The sequence below is a fragment of the Bactrocera neohumeralis genome, chromosome 4, assembly GCF_024586455.1.
Source record: "Bactrocera neohumeralis isolate Rockhampton chromosome 4, APGP_CSIRO_Bneo_wtdbg2-racon-allhic-juicebox.fasta_v2, whole genome shotgun sequence".
Classification (NCBI taxonomy): Eukaryota; Metazoa; Arthropoda; class Insecta; order Diptera; family Tephritidae; genus Bactrocera; species Bactrocera neohumeralis.
The window spans coordinates 34,864,720-34,881,897 of record NC_065921.1 but is presented as its reverse complement, the minus strand read 5'-3'; the positions used below and the strand labels follow the sequence as shown (position 1 = coordinate 34,881,897).

The 17,178-nt window shown below is 39.7% G+C and overlaps 1 protein-coding gene across 1 annotated transcript in view; it reads left to right on the top strand.

Moving 5' to 3' along the window:
* The window catches only part of LOC126755597 (titin), a 98,544-nt gene extending 82,518 nt beyond the window's left edge, over positions 1-16,026 (top strand). The window contains 8 exon segments of the mRNA XM_050468289.1: positions 6,086-6,454; positions 10,558-10,832; positions 10,932-11,170; positions 12,261-12,543; positions 12,610-12,951; positions 13,018-13,294; positions 13,680-14,715; positions 14,817-16,026. Of these exon segments, the coding sequence (XP_050324246.1) occupies positions 6,086-6,454; positions 10,558-10,832; positions 10,932-11,170; positions 12,261-12,543; positions 12,610-12,951; positions 13,018-13,294; positions 13,680-14,715; positions 14,817-15,040 (3,045 nt within the window). The 3' untranslated portion in view covers positions 15,041-16,026.
* Positions 16,027-17,178: the final 1,152 nt, after the last annotated feature.

Genomic DNA, 17,178 nt, shown 5'->3' with positions numbered 1-17,178 from the left:
AATCAGTACGCGCGCTGGCGAATTTAAGCTGCCCATATGAGTCAAAGAAAATAATATAAAAATACGAAATTCTCTGGGAGTGTAAATATGTTAATTGGTACATAAAACAACAATAAATATTGCGAAATTCAAGCAGTAAAGTAATGGACAGCTATTGTGTAAGCGTCGGCAGTGGCAGCAAAGCAAAGAAAAAGAAAAGAGCGCATTAAAGACGGTAAAAGTGGAGTAGCAGTTTCGAAAATCAAACAAACGCCTGCACTTGAAGCTGTGCTGCTATCTGAAATCATTTTTTTTTCCTTAGCTTACACAAGTCAACATTTTTGGCTTGCTCAAATCTAAAATGCGTGCTTTGTTTTGATTCCTCTGACTTTCCTCCTCACAACGTCACAAAATCGCAATGTTGACACCGTGCCGTAACACACCCATTGCCGTAGTGAGTTCAAAAATACGCGATATGCCCACTTATGCACTCAGGCGCTGGACGCTTAACGCCGGCGGCTGAGTATCGACACTTGATGAGCGCGCTTCGAGTTCGGCTGCTTGGATTGCTGCGATTTCGTTAAACGCACAACGCTGTCGATAACCGCCATCCGTAACATACTGCCCTCTTATTGGCAAATGTATGCATGCACATGACTTTGGGCACTCCGCGGCAGCAAAGCGTTGACTCAACAAACTAAGCAGCCGATCAGTCAGTTGTCGGAGAACTTCGAGGCGGTGCGCTTCCAACACACTAGCGAAAATATGTTTTTGTATGTAATTGAAAAGTGATCGAAAAACAATAACAAAAGCGCCATGCTACTCAAAAAGGTATGCGTATAGCTTAAAATTCTTTCTTGAAAAAAATAAATAAAAAATGTCGCGCGACTTTTCATATCTACGTGTGATAAATTTAACTGTGTCGAATAATTTCCAAAATTTCCAATGAAAATGATAACAATTTTTGGCGGGGTGCAGTTGATACATTGCTTGCCACTAATTTTGTGCCTTCGGTGGCGGAAGTGATTTTAACTTATAGCTACAGTGTTTGTTTACACGTTCTTGTTGACAAAAATCATAATTATCGAAACGCTTGGGCACACACCAAACATACCTACATATAAGTATATGTTTAGGGAGCTTATCTCGTGTTAATTATCTCTAAATATAAGCTTTATGAATAGCAGCCCAGATAAATTCATTTATTCATACAAACATGTATGGCACACATGTATGTATGTATGTGTGTAAATATGCTTAAGTGTGTGGACTCAGTGACTAAGTGACAAATAAGTAACTTCAAATTTAAAAGTATACAAATATAGCCAATAACGGCATTTTTGTGATGCTTCCACTTACCGGCTCAAAGTGAGAAACGTTTTTACTTACTACTCATCAAAATTAGCATATTTAGTTTAGCCACAGTAATCGAATTTTGACATCTGCAAAAGCTTTAAGCCTCATAACATGAAATAAATTAAATTATAAATAATTGGCTTTAAATCTACATGGGAATTCGGATAAATACTTAGCCAAAGAAAATTTTAGAAAAATTACGATTAATTTCTCAAAATAGTACACTTTTACCTCTATAAACTTGACTCCGTGTGTGGTTCAACTTTTTTAACCCGTTTAAAAATACGTTTTCTGTAGGTCCTCAAAGTATTTCTTCATGACGGAGAGTGCTTTTCGCTTCGCCAATGGAACTGTTTTTTCTCCAAACCGGCGTCGAATCGCTTCAAGAATTTGGCATAGAAAAGCTCTTTAACCGTTTTGCCCTTCTCCTGGTAGTCAATGTAGAATCCACCTTGTAAATACCATACCAGATAACGGTGGTTATCACCTTTTCAGTCGATGGCATAGTTTTCGTCTTCTACGGAGCGAGCTTGAAGGGTGAAATCTACTATTGAAGGGTCTTTAGTCGTACCACGCGGTCTGTTGCGGGCTACTGCAAAATTATCTTAAAAACCCTTCCAATCGGGCAAAATTACGCAAATTGTGTCATCACGTTATCTTTTTTGTGGAAAAGGCAGCAATAAGATGTCTAATAGATATTTTCTATCAATTTCCTCAAAAACCGTATTGTGAGAATTTTGGAACTTCAGAATTTGCGTGGCTTCTGGTTCCTTTTTTCTTTATCTTTATGGAATCTTATAATCAGCTAATCAACACCAAGGACGACTGCAATAAACCAGGCTATCGTCCACTGGTTTTCTACATATCCATATACAGTGAAATTCCTCATAACCGGAGACCCACCGTCGCTGTCCGGATAAGGGAGCTGTCCATATGGGCTGTAGCGTGGCAAATGTATTATTAGAGTCTGCAACTCAGAACTATATTTCTATTGAACCAATAAATGCGAGCCAATGTCAGCCAGGAGTGTATGAATGACAATTATTTCATTAGTTTTCGTTGAGCCACCGCGAACCAGGCGACACCAGCGCAAGACAATTTGTTTGTTGTAATTATTTTATATATTATTCTTAAAAAAACTGCCTCAAATCCACAAAAATTAATAAAAATTTAAAAGAGCGGGAACTATAAATTATGCACATTTTTCTTGACAAAATGTTAAGAAATCTTGTCCGTTTATCAGAGATAATGTGAACAAACTCTTTCCAAAATAGTGTTTGTGCTCGATCATTGGAACGTACTCATGTCTGGTTATAGGAATTGCTTTTGTATGAAAATAATGATGAAAATGTTGTGTTCATGAAATTAGTCCAGTTATGGGAAATGTGCGGCTATGAGGACTGTTCTTAATGGGGAATTTCCTATATTCAGACATCCATTGGTCTTTCAATATTTAAATGTTGAATTGTGCTATTCTTTCTAGATCAGCAAATTTGAATGGAAAATAGCAACATTTGGTATATAAAATGGGCATACGAGTATAGAGTAATGTTTGACCTTGATATTACTCAAGAAGATATGTGTTTTACCCAACACTAACCCAACAAAATATTTGTAGAGATCTGTTTGCATCCCAAACTTATTCTCAACTGAAAATATCACTTTTGAGTCAAATTCTCGACATTTGCGGGAAATTTTGCTTTTCTTCCAAGAAAAGTGCGGCTGAGGCTCATCGAATGCTTTCGGATACGTACGGTGAGGCTGTCCTAAGTGAAAGAACATGTCGCGAATGGTTTTAACGTTTTAAGAATGGTGATTATGAAGTCGAAGACCGGCGTGGAAGGGAGAAGATTTTCGAAGATACTGAATTGGAAGCATTACTCGACCAAGTTACGTTTCAAACCCAAGAGGCATTGGCCGAATCGTTGCAATTGACACAGCAAGCCTCATCAAAACGCCTCAAAGCCATGGGGATGATTCAGAGAAAAGGAAACTGTGTTCCTTACGACCTGAAACTGAGAGATGTCGAACGGCGCTTCTTTGCATGTGAACAGCTGCTTCAAAGGCACAACCGAAAGGGATTTTTACATCGCATTGTAACTGGCGACGAAAAATGGGTCCACAACGATAATCCTAAGCGAAGAAAGTCATGGGGAAAGCCTGGACATGCCTCCACGTCGATGGCAAAACCGAACATTCTCGGCGCCAAGATCATGCTCTGCATTTGGTGGGACCAGCTGGGGGTGTTATATTATGAGCTGCTAAAGCCAAGTGAAACCATCGCAGGAGATCGATACTGAACGCAATTGATGCGTTTGAGCCGAGCACTAAAAGAAAAACGGCCACAGTACGAGGAAAGACACGATAAAGTCGTTCTCCAGCATGACAATGCTCGGCCTCACGTCGCAAGGGTGGTCAAAAAATATTTGGAGACGCTGAAATGGCAGATCTTACCCCACCCGCCGTATTTTCCAGACGTTGCTCCATCTGACTACCACATGTTCCGATCGATGGCACACGGTCTAGTTAACGAGCACCTCAGTTCTTATGAAGTAGTAAAAAATTGGATTGATACTTGGATCGACTCGAAAGATGAGGAGTTCTTTCGCCACGGAATACGCATGCTGCCAGAAAGATGGCCAAAAGTAGTAGCTAGCGACGGCCAATATTTTGAATAACATTTTTGTAACCGTTTTTATACAATAAAGCCTTAAATTTACAAAAAAAAACGGCGGAAGCAAAGTTGTAGACCAATAATAAATAGTATAGTATTTGCTTTCGCTTATTAAAGAGCTACAGAAAATTATACCTGGTTGATCGTTTCACTCAAACGTCTACAGATGATGACATAGAAAGAAAATTATGTCAAAGTAATGGCTATATTGACCCGATCAATGTAAAGACTTATTCCAGATGAACATAAAAGACTGTCGTAGGCCGTGATCTTATGACAACGCGCTTGAAGCAAATTAGGCTCAACAGATGAAAGTAAAACTGGGGTAAAAGTGTACTCGCAGAATGTTTTGGAAAGCATGGTAAAGCAGTTAGCAACACTTTCTTTGATGGAGAGAATTGGATCTTCCAGAAAAATCACATTCTAAAAATTACTGAGCAGGGACTTAAAAGCAATATGCCTGGTTTTATTGATACAGATGATTTGCCGTTGTAAGTCTAGAATTGAAACCAATGGACTACAGTTTGTGTTCAAAGTTAGAGAACATGGCTTGTCGAATGCACTATAGAAATTTGGAGAGACTCAATCATTGGAAGCAATCATCGAGAAGCGTCGTCAATACAAATTGAAACGGTGCTTGCTGCTATTCACCAAAGGCCGAAACGTTAGAAAGCTTGTGTAAAAGCATAAGGTGACCAAGTCATCTAATATATGCATTATTAAATAAAATTAAATTTATTTGAAAGTGTACTAAAGTTTCCGTTTTATAACGGCCGGAACTTGTAACAAGCATATTATGCAAAATAAAATATGAGAATGAAGTAGCTGTTTAAATTAATGGGGGTAACATCTTCAAACATTATACTCGTATATGTGCTGAAGTGTAAGCGTACCGCAAACACGACCTGATTAGGTTCAACGTAACAAGTTTGCTTTTCATTTATGATTTCTTATTTTTCACACTTTGCGCTTTGCTAAACGATTTCATATCAACTTTGACGATAACAAGATCTTCAAAATCTTCTCAGACACTAATATTACAGTTTAAAGTGGGATTAAAAAACTGACAAAATGTGGATGTTGTCAGGATTCCCTTTAATCTCGGAGAGACTTGCTATCTTCGTTTGTGATAACTGTTATTCATTACACCTAAGCAAGAGCTTAGATAAATGTTGATAAGGAAGCCCATTTACATACTATATATTTTCGTTGTTGAATGAGTTATCGAAGAAGGTGAGAACATGCCGTTAGAGCGTAATCAATGATCGCACTCAATTTACTCGGTTAGCACTCAGTGACGTGCGGCGTTCTGAGCATAACTGACATTTTCTGATGACTTTAACAGTTCACTTAGGCTCTTGGCGTCCCAATTGACTTGCCTTCTGGAAATTTGTTGTTGTAGCAATATGTTTTCACCGCTCTCAGCTGGGATTATTGCCAAACTGAGATCGGCGCCAAGTGGGCCAACAACGCAACTATTGACGGAAAAAAGCTGAGCGGGCGCAATTAATTAGCACAGCTGCGACGCCTCGCATTGTCAGTTCGATACTAGTTGTCGTCGTGTTGTGTCGAGCGCCGCGTAATTTTCCAAAACATTCGCGTTTCCATTTCGTTCTTTCGATTTACTTTTCACCATATTTCTTTTATTTTATACTGATATCTGGAAAAATAATACATTGTTATTGCTGTATACCCGGGTAATAGGCGGTTCGACTAGTGAAAACTGCGATCAGCATATCTAAGTGTATCTTGCATAGGCATACACGTGTACTTACACATATACATATATAGATATATACCTGTATGGTGTATATCGCTGCAGTGCAAGTGTCGCATTGTAACTATCTGCCGAGTGCCTAACTGCGGGTAAGGCATACAAAGCATTTGTTCATTTCACCTTCAACTTCGCTTGGCGCGCGTGTTGTAGATAACTCCAAATATAACTCCCCCATTGTTTATTATTCCGCGCAAATAGCGGAACAAGCATTAAGTGTATTTTGAATTGTTTTCTTAATCGTTGCATTTTGCGCGCTCTGCTTTCTATTTTTCGGTGCTGCTCTTCCGTTTGCTGTGCAGCAGTTTGGCTCGGCGCGTGTCGCCAATGAATCGGACGGTGTCCGCATACTACGCATACGGAACGTCCAGCCGCATCACTGCGGCGAAGTGCAATTGAGTGTCACACATTGCGGTAAGTCCAGTTCGACACTGCGCGCCTACACCAGTCTGGTTGTGCTGCCAGGACCTACGTCGCTCCAGGGCGATTCTACAGAAACCACAAGTGCCGCTGATAAGGCTATTGAAGCGCTGAACGGTTCCGAGCTGCCAGAAGTACCTGCTTGCATTTTAGAGGGTCCACAGGATTGCACTGCTCACATTGGTGGTAGCGTTAAGTTGAGCGTCTGCTACGAGGCTGTACCGCGTGCACAAGTCTGCTGGTACAAAGGGGTAAGTGTCCTAAGCATTTTAAAAAGTTTACATTTAATTATATTAACATTCATTCTAACAAACCACGGCAGGCGCTTCATTTTTTCTTTATCTCATTACGCTATGGCGCTGGTTATGCCATAAAAGTATATGGCGGTGCCCGGTTGGTGGTTGGGCAGACAACTGACGTTGGCGCACCTTTAAAGGTTACTTGACTTTAAACCAGAACGTAAATGCAAATTGCGTCATTGTAGGCAACAATAATAAAGCCGACTTTAGTTACTAACGCCTTTTCTCCCATCATACAGCACCGTAGGCATGAAGCAAACAAAGCAACAGCGCTTAGTCTGCAGGGAAAATTACGGCATAGGGTTTTGTGAGAAGGTTTAATTTTATTGCGGTTTAGTTCTTGAGGAATATCTCTAATATGTTTAGATTTGAGACTGAGAGCATGTTGTATAAGTGGAAGTTGACGAATGGAAATGACTTCATCATTAAACTGCACAATTCATTAAATTAACAGATTTTTGAAAGATTTCCGTGGAATTACTAATTCAAATATATTTGCTGTAAATTCAATGCAAATGAACTAAACTACTAAATGGACTGAAGAATATTTGGTCTTTGGTAAGATAGCGCTGGAATATTGTTAGAGCTTCATGGCATTTCAATCAACCGTCGACTTAAAGTGACGCACATCTGCTATTCTTGGTCACAAGTGAAACTATAAAACCCTTTACAAATATAAAAGATTGCATACATGAACTTGATATTGATCGATCAGTTTGAATGGCAGTTATACGCTATAGTGGTTCTTTAAATTATAAGTTTCTTGGGGAAGAAAGGAAGGAAATCATCATGCTTCACATATATAAATATATATATTAATAAGGTCTCCAACGCTGTCTTCTGGGTATTGCAAACTTCGTGGCAAACATAATATACCCAGTTAATAGTGCAAAAAGTAAATTTAAAAAGAGTACTCATGATGATGAGCAGAAAAGGCTACCTGATCCTTCGTCTTGAGCACGATAGCTAGGCGGCGTCAGAGTCGGATTATTGCCAAAAACGATTTCATGTCGGAGTATGAGTGGAGTATGAGTGGAGTGTGTGTTGAGGGATGCGTCGTAGATAACCAAATATGATTTTTGTTATGAACGTAAGGTCTTTCACTGAACTTTCGAAGCAGAGAAGCGAGGATGGTGCACAAAAAGATGTGCTTTTGAGCAAAAACTTAATCGAAGTCAATCAAAATGTATATTAAACTAATCTTAAATCATCTAAAGTTAATTAAATCTAATTTAACATTTGCACTCTTTAAATGCATTTGAGACAATTTATTCGATTAAAAGATTAATATATCTTTATACCCAGGCGCCACACGTTCACTATTTCAACAGCATAAGTTATTATTCAATATCCATATTTGCATATAAGTAACTAGGGGGATAGTGGGTATCGTCTGTTTAGTATAGTCGCATATGTACGAACCCAACAGTAATTTAAAGAGGTTGCAAACTACCTTATAAACTCAACTAAATCTCAATTAGGCAGCGCGTTATCCATTTTCTAGACAAGGGGTGGTAAGTTTTTCCTTACATTGTCTTATGGAATCAGGTTTGGATAAAGGATTTTAACCTAATTCTCTTTCATAACAAAGAAAAAATGTTTCGTGGAATTATATGGACCATCCCTGAATCGAAATAAAAGCTAAATGCAAATGCATTAATAACCTTTTTCGGAGTTTTTCATTATCACTGACGAAAGAACAGTTGTAACTAGTTCGATTTCAGCAAGGAATTCTTAGATGTGAATTAGTAGTTTACCTGACAACTTTTTTTTGTTTCATAAGTTTCAATTTGGTTTTACAGTGTGCGCAAAAAATATTAAGACTTCTTTCATACTTTTAAAGTTCTTATTATCCTCTTAAAGCCAATACACTTGTGCCAACGTTTCTGTCAATCCTCGAAACAGTTGTTAAAGCCAATTTCCGGAATAGCTTTCAATGTGCGGAGCGGTTCACGTTTAATGCCAGCAATTGACTCAAAACGGTTTCCCCGGTGTGGTCATTTACTGAATAGCCAGAAGTCATACGGAGCTACATCAGGCTGTGATTACGGCACGACATTCGTTGAAAATTTGGCGAACTCCTCACGAAGAACTTATGCAGTATGCATTATCGTGGTGCAAGCTCCAAGAGTTGTCAGCCCATATTTCCGGCCACTTTTAACGAATAGCTTCGAGCAAACGACTCATAACCAACAAATGGTATTCTTTGTTTACAGATCAGCCGGTCGGGAGGAATTCGGAGTGCACCACATCTCGATAATTGAAGAAAACTGTCAACATAATCTTGATTTTTGATCTGCTTTCACGTGGTTTTTTCGGCTTAGGCACACTTTCGCCCCGATATTCGGACGGTTCATCGTCTGTTTTTGCATAGTAAGCATGGATCCAAGGCTCATCGCCATAAATAATACGTTTCATGGCATCCTGGTAGTCGGAAAGCATTGCTCACAGACGTAAAGCGACGCTGTTTTTCGATAAAGAATTTAGTGATTTTGAAACCAATTGTGATTTTTCTTTTCTTAGACCCAAATAATCTTTCAAAATGAGTTTCATTGATCCTTCCGTTATTCCAACGATGTCATATATGTAATATTGCGACGAATGGGCTTTCGCACGAAATTTAAATTAAAAAGTCGTACTATTTTTTGCCCACAGCTAAAGTGTAAGGCTTAAAATTCGTATCGCATTAAAGAAAAATGTATGGCGAAATTCGATTTTATTAAGTTTTTTATTACGTTTCTTTGATATTCTTACGAACGTCCAAAATAACTTTCTGATTTTTTTATTATTTCATGAAATACCTTTTTATAATTTTTTTTTAACTCAAAATTCTATATATCACGTACCAATTTCTGCGCAATTTATACAGGTGTCTTTCGATTGTTAGTTCTAAATTTAAAATTGTAATGAATACAATTTTTAATTATAATGGATTCCGTTTTAAGAAAATATGCAATTTTCACCGTATCTGTGTTACATAAATTATTGGCAATCAGTTCCTAGCTTTTAACTGAGAACTGCAAGGTCCTACTCTTTTTAAGTCAAAATGGTGGCAGCAATTCGGTTATTGATGATTTTCTCCAAAGACGCTTCCAAGATTTTTCGTGAAGCCATTACTCAAAGCTTGCTGTCTTCCACTGCCATTTATAGACTAAATTGTTGCGATAAAAATGCACATATTTACTTGTCTACCTACGTATTACATTTGTTTTGATCGGACACTTCTATAGCAAAGCATTCGCCATTGACTTGAGGTTTGGCGGGGTTCATCAGTCTCAGCTTTTTTTAAAGACTGACGCAAGCAAATTGTGGAAATAAATAATGCAATAATAAACAAAAGCAAAATGCCAAGACAAATGTACAAAAATTAATAATTTTAAGTATAAAAGAAGAGAATTGTCACGATCGGTTTGCGGTGAGGCTATGTACTCGTACCTGCTGCTTCGTCGTGGTCGCCTTTGCCTTCACATCGTCATATCAACACATGTTTTTATGCACATATAAATACATGAGAGCATACATAATTACACGCATACACAACTTTGAATATACAAACATACGTAATGACCTCAAAAACCGCAAGAACAATGCTTTTTTGTGGCAGTGCGCGCAACCAAGGCTTGCTCACATTTCCAAGGGCTTATTTCAGTGAAACATGGCGAACAGCAAACTGGGTGGGTGGCTAACTGGAGCTCAGCGCGTAAGTGATTGACTGACTAACGAGCTAATTGCCTGACTGATTTGTTGTCTTGTTAACTAAGCCCATGAGTACCGATGTTCGACAGATCGATTGATCGATCGCTCGCTGCTCAGCTGTGCCCCTGGATTCCATTCCACTGCTGTCAAATGCCGACGTCAAGATGTGTGTGCCCAGCTGCTATTTATCTACGTACATATATTCCCCGTCAGTCTAACACCTTACACCGCATCATATGAAGTTACACATGCAGATATACATACATATGTATATATTTATTGTTACAATTCAGCACTGAATACTAATGCTAACTAATGATTGCACATATTTTGTTGTCTCTGGAATGTTTTCTTTGTAGTGCCGTCCGATCGTCGAGCAGCACAACATTTCCATACGCAGCAGCGCTAAGCGTTCGACGCTGCTCATAACTGAGATTGCGGCAGATGATAGTGGCAAGTACACGGTGGAGATCATGAACGCGTTGGGCAGCGATGCAGCGGCGGCTTCGGTGGCGGTGGAGGGTCCGCCAGATGCGCCCAGCGGCAAGCCCAGCATCTCACAAGGTCCCGATCGCATTGCGGTCGCTTGGTGCGGCCCACCCTACGATGGCGGCTGCATGATTACCGGCTTTATGTGCGTATAAACCGCAAACTACAATGGAACACTGATTGCTTTATGCACACGCTTGTATTTGCTAACGTTGTTAATCGTTTTCGTTCTTTAAAATTTCAGCATTGAAATGCAGCAGGTGCCTGCCGAACCGAATGATGAGACTGACGATTTGGCTGGTGGCGAAAGCGGTTGGCACGAAATCGCTACCGTTGTGGACTCATTAGCGTACACGGTTAAGAATTTGACACCGAGCGCCGCATATCGATTTCGAGTGCGCGCCAAAAATGTACATGGCTGCAGCACACCCAGTTTGCCCAGCGATCCGGTTGAGTTACAAGCCCAAGAAATCCCAACAGAAGGTGAGTGAAGCGGTAGCACAAAAGCATTTTACTCTTACCAATGTTAAAAAATAAGCAATTGAGAAAAAAACTTCATACTTTTTATTCAATTAGGTTAAAAACAAAGGGTGTCGCCCCGGGCGCAACTTCTTGGGGGCGTCAAAATGGTATTTAAAAACTCCAATTCGGGCAAAAATTCCTGCAAATTGTGTCAAAAGTGTACTAGATATAGGGCAAAAATGAGTTTTTTCTATGGCTTTTAATAAGATGTCTTGTAAATTTACTATCAATTTCCTCAAAAACTGTATTGTGAGAATTTTGGAACTTCAGAATTTGCGTGGCGTTCCTAAATTTTATATACTTAATATCGGAGGTATTTTGTAAAAATTCACTTTTGTTCGAACCACCTCATGAAACTTGTAGGTAGGTAGATAAAGGGGGCGGCAGAACATCCTTGGCCCCGGGCGCCCGAAGTTGTAGCTACGCCACTGCCATTACACCAAATGCGACAATTTTGTAAGTCCGCAAACCAAAATATTTCAGCAAAGTGGTTGGGCACAGTTCCAAAAGCTGCGGATTGTCGGTTCTTCTTCGACACTCCGCTCCACAGCAGCAGTAGCTGCTTCAGTGCGGTTTGTATGGCAACTCAAAGGGTGTGAATTATCTACAAGAGAACTGATATGAAAGCGATCCATTGCTCGAATTAACAACTCTGCTGGGGATAATATTGACCGTATATTGCACCGTACTACACTTTATTTTGGTAATAAATTTGGCAATTTTCAAACCTTGTTTCGAAGTAGTTCTTTTTATTATGAAGTAGCAAACCAAACTGCCTATAATTCAAATAACAGCTGTCAAAAAACCAATTTCGAAAGAAGTATTGCCGATCGGACGACTAAAAAAACTCGTTACGTTTGGCTCAACAACTGTTACAAACATGCAGCAAAACTTTGAGAACTTTACGCTTTAAACATTCAACAAATTTTCGAATCTGGTCAGTTTAATGTCGAAAAAAATATTGCCCTATGCCAACTGTTAAAGTTGTGGATTTTTGATACATTGTCTACAATATTATGTCTCTTACATTCCCGTTGTTTTGTATTTTTAGATTTTCACCGACCGATCTCCGTTAAGTCAGGTGGCGATTTCAAAAGTCGCTTCGAAATACTCGAGGAATTGGGCAAGGGTCGCTTCGGAATCGTTTATCGGGTGCAGGAGCGTGAAGATTCAAAACAAATTCTTGCTGCTAAGGTGATTAAATGCATTAAAGCGCAAGATCGACAAAAAGTAATGGAAGAGATCTCCATTATGAAATCATTACAACATCCGAAATTGCTGCAGCTCGCCGCTTCATTTGAGAGTGCTCGCGAAATTGTTATGGTGATGGAGTAGTAAGTGAATTCATTGCTAATTACATATATATTACTTTTAATAAATGCTTATTTCGCTCTTTGAAGCATCACTGGCGGTGAGCTGTTCGAACGCGTCGTAGCGGACGATTTTACGCTGACCGAACGCGATTGCATACTCTTTCTGCGACAGGTGTGCGAAGGTGTCGCCTACATGCACACGCAATCAATCGTGCACTTGGACCTCAAGCCGGAGAACATTATGTGCCATACACGCACCAGCCATCAAATCAAGATCATCGATTTTGGGTTGGCGCAACGTTTAAATAAGAATACACCGGTGCGCGTGCTCTTCGGAACACCCGAATTCATACCACCCGAAATAATTAGTTACGAGCCAATCGGCTTTCAGTCGGATATGTGGAGCGTGGGCGTCATTTGTTATGTGCTGTAAGTCATTGGCTGTTGACTGCAAATCTAATTGATCCTTATGAATATTTTTCGTTTCTTGAATAGTTTATCTGGCTTATCGCCATTCATGGGTGATACTGATGTTGATACTTTTTCAAATATTACACGCGCTGACTATGATTTCGATGACGAAGCATTCGATTGCGTTTCCCAGGAGGCAAAGGACTTCATATCGAATTTATTGGTGCATCGCAAAGAAAATCGCTTGACAGCCAAACAATGCTTGGAGTCGAAGTGGCTGACTCAGGAACATGATGAGAACCTCAGTAATAAAATCTGCACAGATAAACTAAAGAAGTTTATTATACGACGCAAGTGGCAGGTAAGGAATGAGTATGGGATACACATAAAAGCAATATAGAAGTGAGTTTACATTGCAAAAGGTTAATAGTTGGCTTTAATACTTGACCTGTAAGCATTTCTTAAAATATTTTCCATTTTAATTTTTAATTTTTTTTTGTTTATTAAAAAAGATGAATTTGCTTAAGGTTATTTAAAATACTGTTCTCGCACTTGTTTTTTTTTTATCGAAATTGCCATTTACCTCTTTTAATTTAATTCTATACGCGTGCTTTATATTATTTTTTTCTTTTATTTTTGCTTTATCTTTTTTGTTGTTTCAAAACCGTTTTTGTTGCTTGCTTTTTGTTAACATCGCTATCATCAAAACGCTCAAATGCTTTCCTTGCTTTATTATTGAACGAAAGAAAACCGGCAATGCTATACGCGCCTTGGGCCGCATGGCCACGCTTTCCGCTTCCAGACGCAACTCGGCCGTTTCCGGCGCCGGCAGTTTGCCTAACAGTCCACGACCATCCATATCCGGCATTCATCATATGTTTAGTCCGAATACCACCGTGCAGATGGGTTCGCTGCACGAAGAAGATGACGACTTCAGCATTGAGCTGCCGAATCAGACAACGCTGGAACAACAGCGACGCATTCAAAAGACGCTGAAAGTGCGCGACAAATCACAATGCAGCGAGCGCAGCGATTCCGGTTACAGCGAGTGCTCCAATTGCAGTGTGGGTGGAAATATGCCATGTCATTGCGCTGGCGCGTCTGCCGTGCAGGTCATAGTGCAGCACAGCGCTTTGGATGATTTACACGCGACAAATGCAGAAGCGGCGCTGTCGCTGGGCGTACCGCACGATGTGCTCAAGACGAAATTGGAGGAAATCGCGCAACATGAGAATTTGGCGTTGCCGCATTTTGACGAAAAATGCAATGAATCCATAAGCGTTTTAGAGCAACACATACGGCAAGTAAGTCTACAGTCATCCGACGGAGTGACGGCCGGGAAAGATAACGGAGAGCATAGTGAGTCCATGCGAGTGCGGCAAGAGGATGAGATTTCTGATCAAGCGAATGTAACCTTATCGCTTGCAGTGCCACTCACATCGCCGACGCAAGTTGCGCCATCAGAGCCAACAACAGTGTTGGCATCACCACCACATCGCGAACCCATAATGCGCTCGGATTTCACTAATACCATAAAGATGCGTAAGAAATCGTTGGAGAACAATGCGTTGCGAGAGAAGGCCAAGCAACAGCCTAAACCGATTCTCGAAGCGGCTGGAAAAGTCTCACAGCTGAAGCATAAGTTCAATTTGGCCTCCAGCGCCGATGATGCCAAATGTGTTAACGCTAAATTGCTGGTACCCAGACAAACTTCACCACTACATAAGAGGGATCACAACAAAGATGTTTTCGCCGATAAACGCTTCGCCTGCGCTAACCAAAGTACCTTATCAAAATGCTTTTAGAGTATAATTTTTTTTTTTTTGGTTTAATTTACCAATAACTTTTTTAACAGAATATTTTGTTTTACATTTCCCGCACAGCAAACGCTACAAGTGCCACAACGAAATCAACGAATTCAACACTACAACAGCAGCAACAACAAAAGCATCAGCAAAAACAATGCTCCTCCATGCCCAACTCCCCGCTGCTTGGACGCTCAACAGCGGCGCTTCGGCTAAGCGGACGCGTCCGTGAGGCAACCGAGCGCTTGTCTCAACAACAAACCGTCGCTACCAGCGCGCGACGCATGGAGGCACGACGTTAGACAGCAGCAGCAGTGACAGCAACGGTTTAAACAAAGGCGCGACGCTAAATGCCAAATAAATCAGCGCAAACCGGTTGAGACGCACGTGCGGGAAGGCAAACACAAATCACTTTCAAATACAGTTTACGGTTATGGATTATACGCGTCACGTATGATAGCAATAACAGTAAAACGTGACGTCGCTAATCCGTATTTGCGTTGTTGTTGCCGCCGCGTTATCCTCCAGGCTCCTCACTTTGATGAATTTGTTAACAAATACAAGTTATTATTGTTAAGTATTTTATTTCCCAACAATCTCATACCTGTTTTGTTACATTTTTATAAGTTTTTGCTATTACTGCACTTGAACTACGCGCAGCATCCACAATTCAACTAAACCTACCCACACTCGAATAAGCCTACATACATACATATATTAATGCATAGCTTATGATTCATGCAAGTACGTGCATCCCTTGCGTACGCACAATTACTTACATAATCAAAAGTGAGAATTAAGTAATTTAAAAGCAACGATTATATCTGCTAAACGAATATATTGGCCGAATGAATGGCCTACCCACTCACACGCATACAAATATACGTCCAAGTAATCAGAGAGAATACATCACCTTTGATAGTACTTACATTTCGAACGCCTTGGCTTGTAATTGCCCCTGTTATAAATGGAAACAAATTATACATACATATATACTTACATACGTGTATATGTGAATCCCCACTAAGGATAATTGTTCTAAAATATATTGTAATTATGCATTATTTACCATTACATTGTTAATGAATAGAGATTAATTGTTTAAAATTACATAATTATATACATATCTATACTGACTACATACAAGTAAATTAATACTTATAAAAATAATAAATTATATCTGCAATGTTCTTACATTTTGATTGTATCAAATCGCCGAGTTGTCTACCATAAATAAAACGTTGAAGCTCAATGTGTTGGTTTTATATGCTACTGTGAGCAAAAAATAGTAAGACTTTTTAATAATAGGTTGTCAAAAAAGTCTTGCGGTATTTTCGCTATTTGGCGCTGAAAGCGCATAGTTCTAGTTTTATTCGTCGCATCGGGTCATGCTATACCTTTTTGGAAAGCTCATTTCACGCGCTAACACGTGTTTGATTGATTGTCGTTTCTTTTAAGTCGTTCGAGAGTTATAGCGTCGCAAACATGGAGCAAAATAAAGAGAAAATACGGCATATTTTACAGTACTACTACGATAAAGGCAAAAATGCATCTCAAGCCGCCAATAAAATTTGTGCAATTTATGGACCCGATACAGTTTCCATTTCCACCGCACAACGATGGTTTCAACGTTTTCGTTCTGGTGTAGAGGTGGTCGAAGATGCGCCACGCTCCGGAAGGCCTGGCGTCGAAAATTGCGATAAAATCGGTGAATTGGTCGAAAGAGACCGGCATACTAGCAGCCGCAGCATCGATCAAGAGCTGGGCATGAGTTATCAAAAATTCATTTCAATTTCAATAAAAAAAAAAAAATCAATAAAAATACCGCAAGACTTTTTTGACAACCCATTATAAATTTCGCGCGAAAGTCATTCGGCCAAATATTTTTATCTAGGATGGTACGACTGTCAGTGACATCTGTGTCAAATGTCGCAAAAAAAAATTTTAGTGTTCAGTACACGCTTGTCTTTCTGAAGTATGTAAAGTTCGGCATTTTTACGAAGAGTTAAATTATTCAGCAAAGAAGTTCCATTAAATTTTGTGTGCGGCATCAAATTTCTGGTGCCGAAACGTTCAAAATGTTGGAAAAGGTGATATCTGTTTGTCGTGAACAAATGTTTTTAATAGGTACAAATTATTCAAAGAGGGTCGAGAACGCGTTGACAACGAATGCGTCTAGGACGACCATCTACTTCAACTGATGATCAACACGTCAATAAAATTGGTGGTGGAGAATCGACGATTAACAGTCAGAGATCTTACTGGCATATCGTGGCAAACGTGAGCCAAAAATCAATGTTATATTGACAGTTTTCTTCGATGGTGGAGGTGTGGAGCAACCCGAATTCCTGTGTGTTGTTATGAGTTTTATGCGAGGAATTATGGGCCGACAACTCTTGGTTTTTGCACCACGATAATGCATCGTGCTTTGATTCTTCGT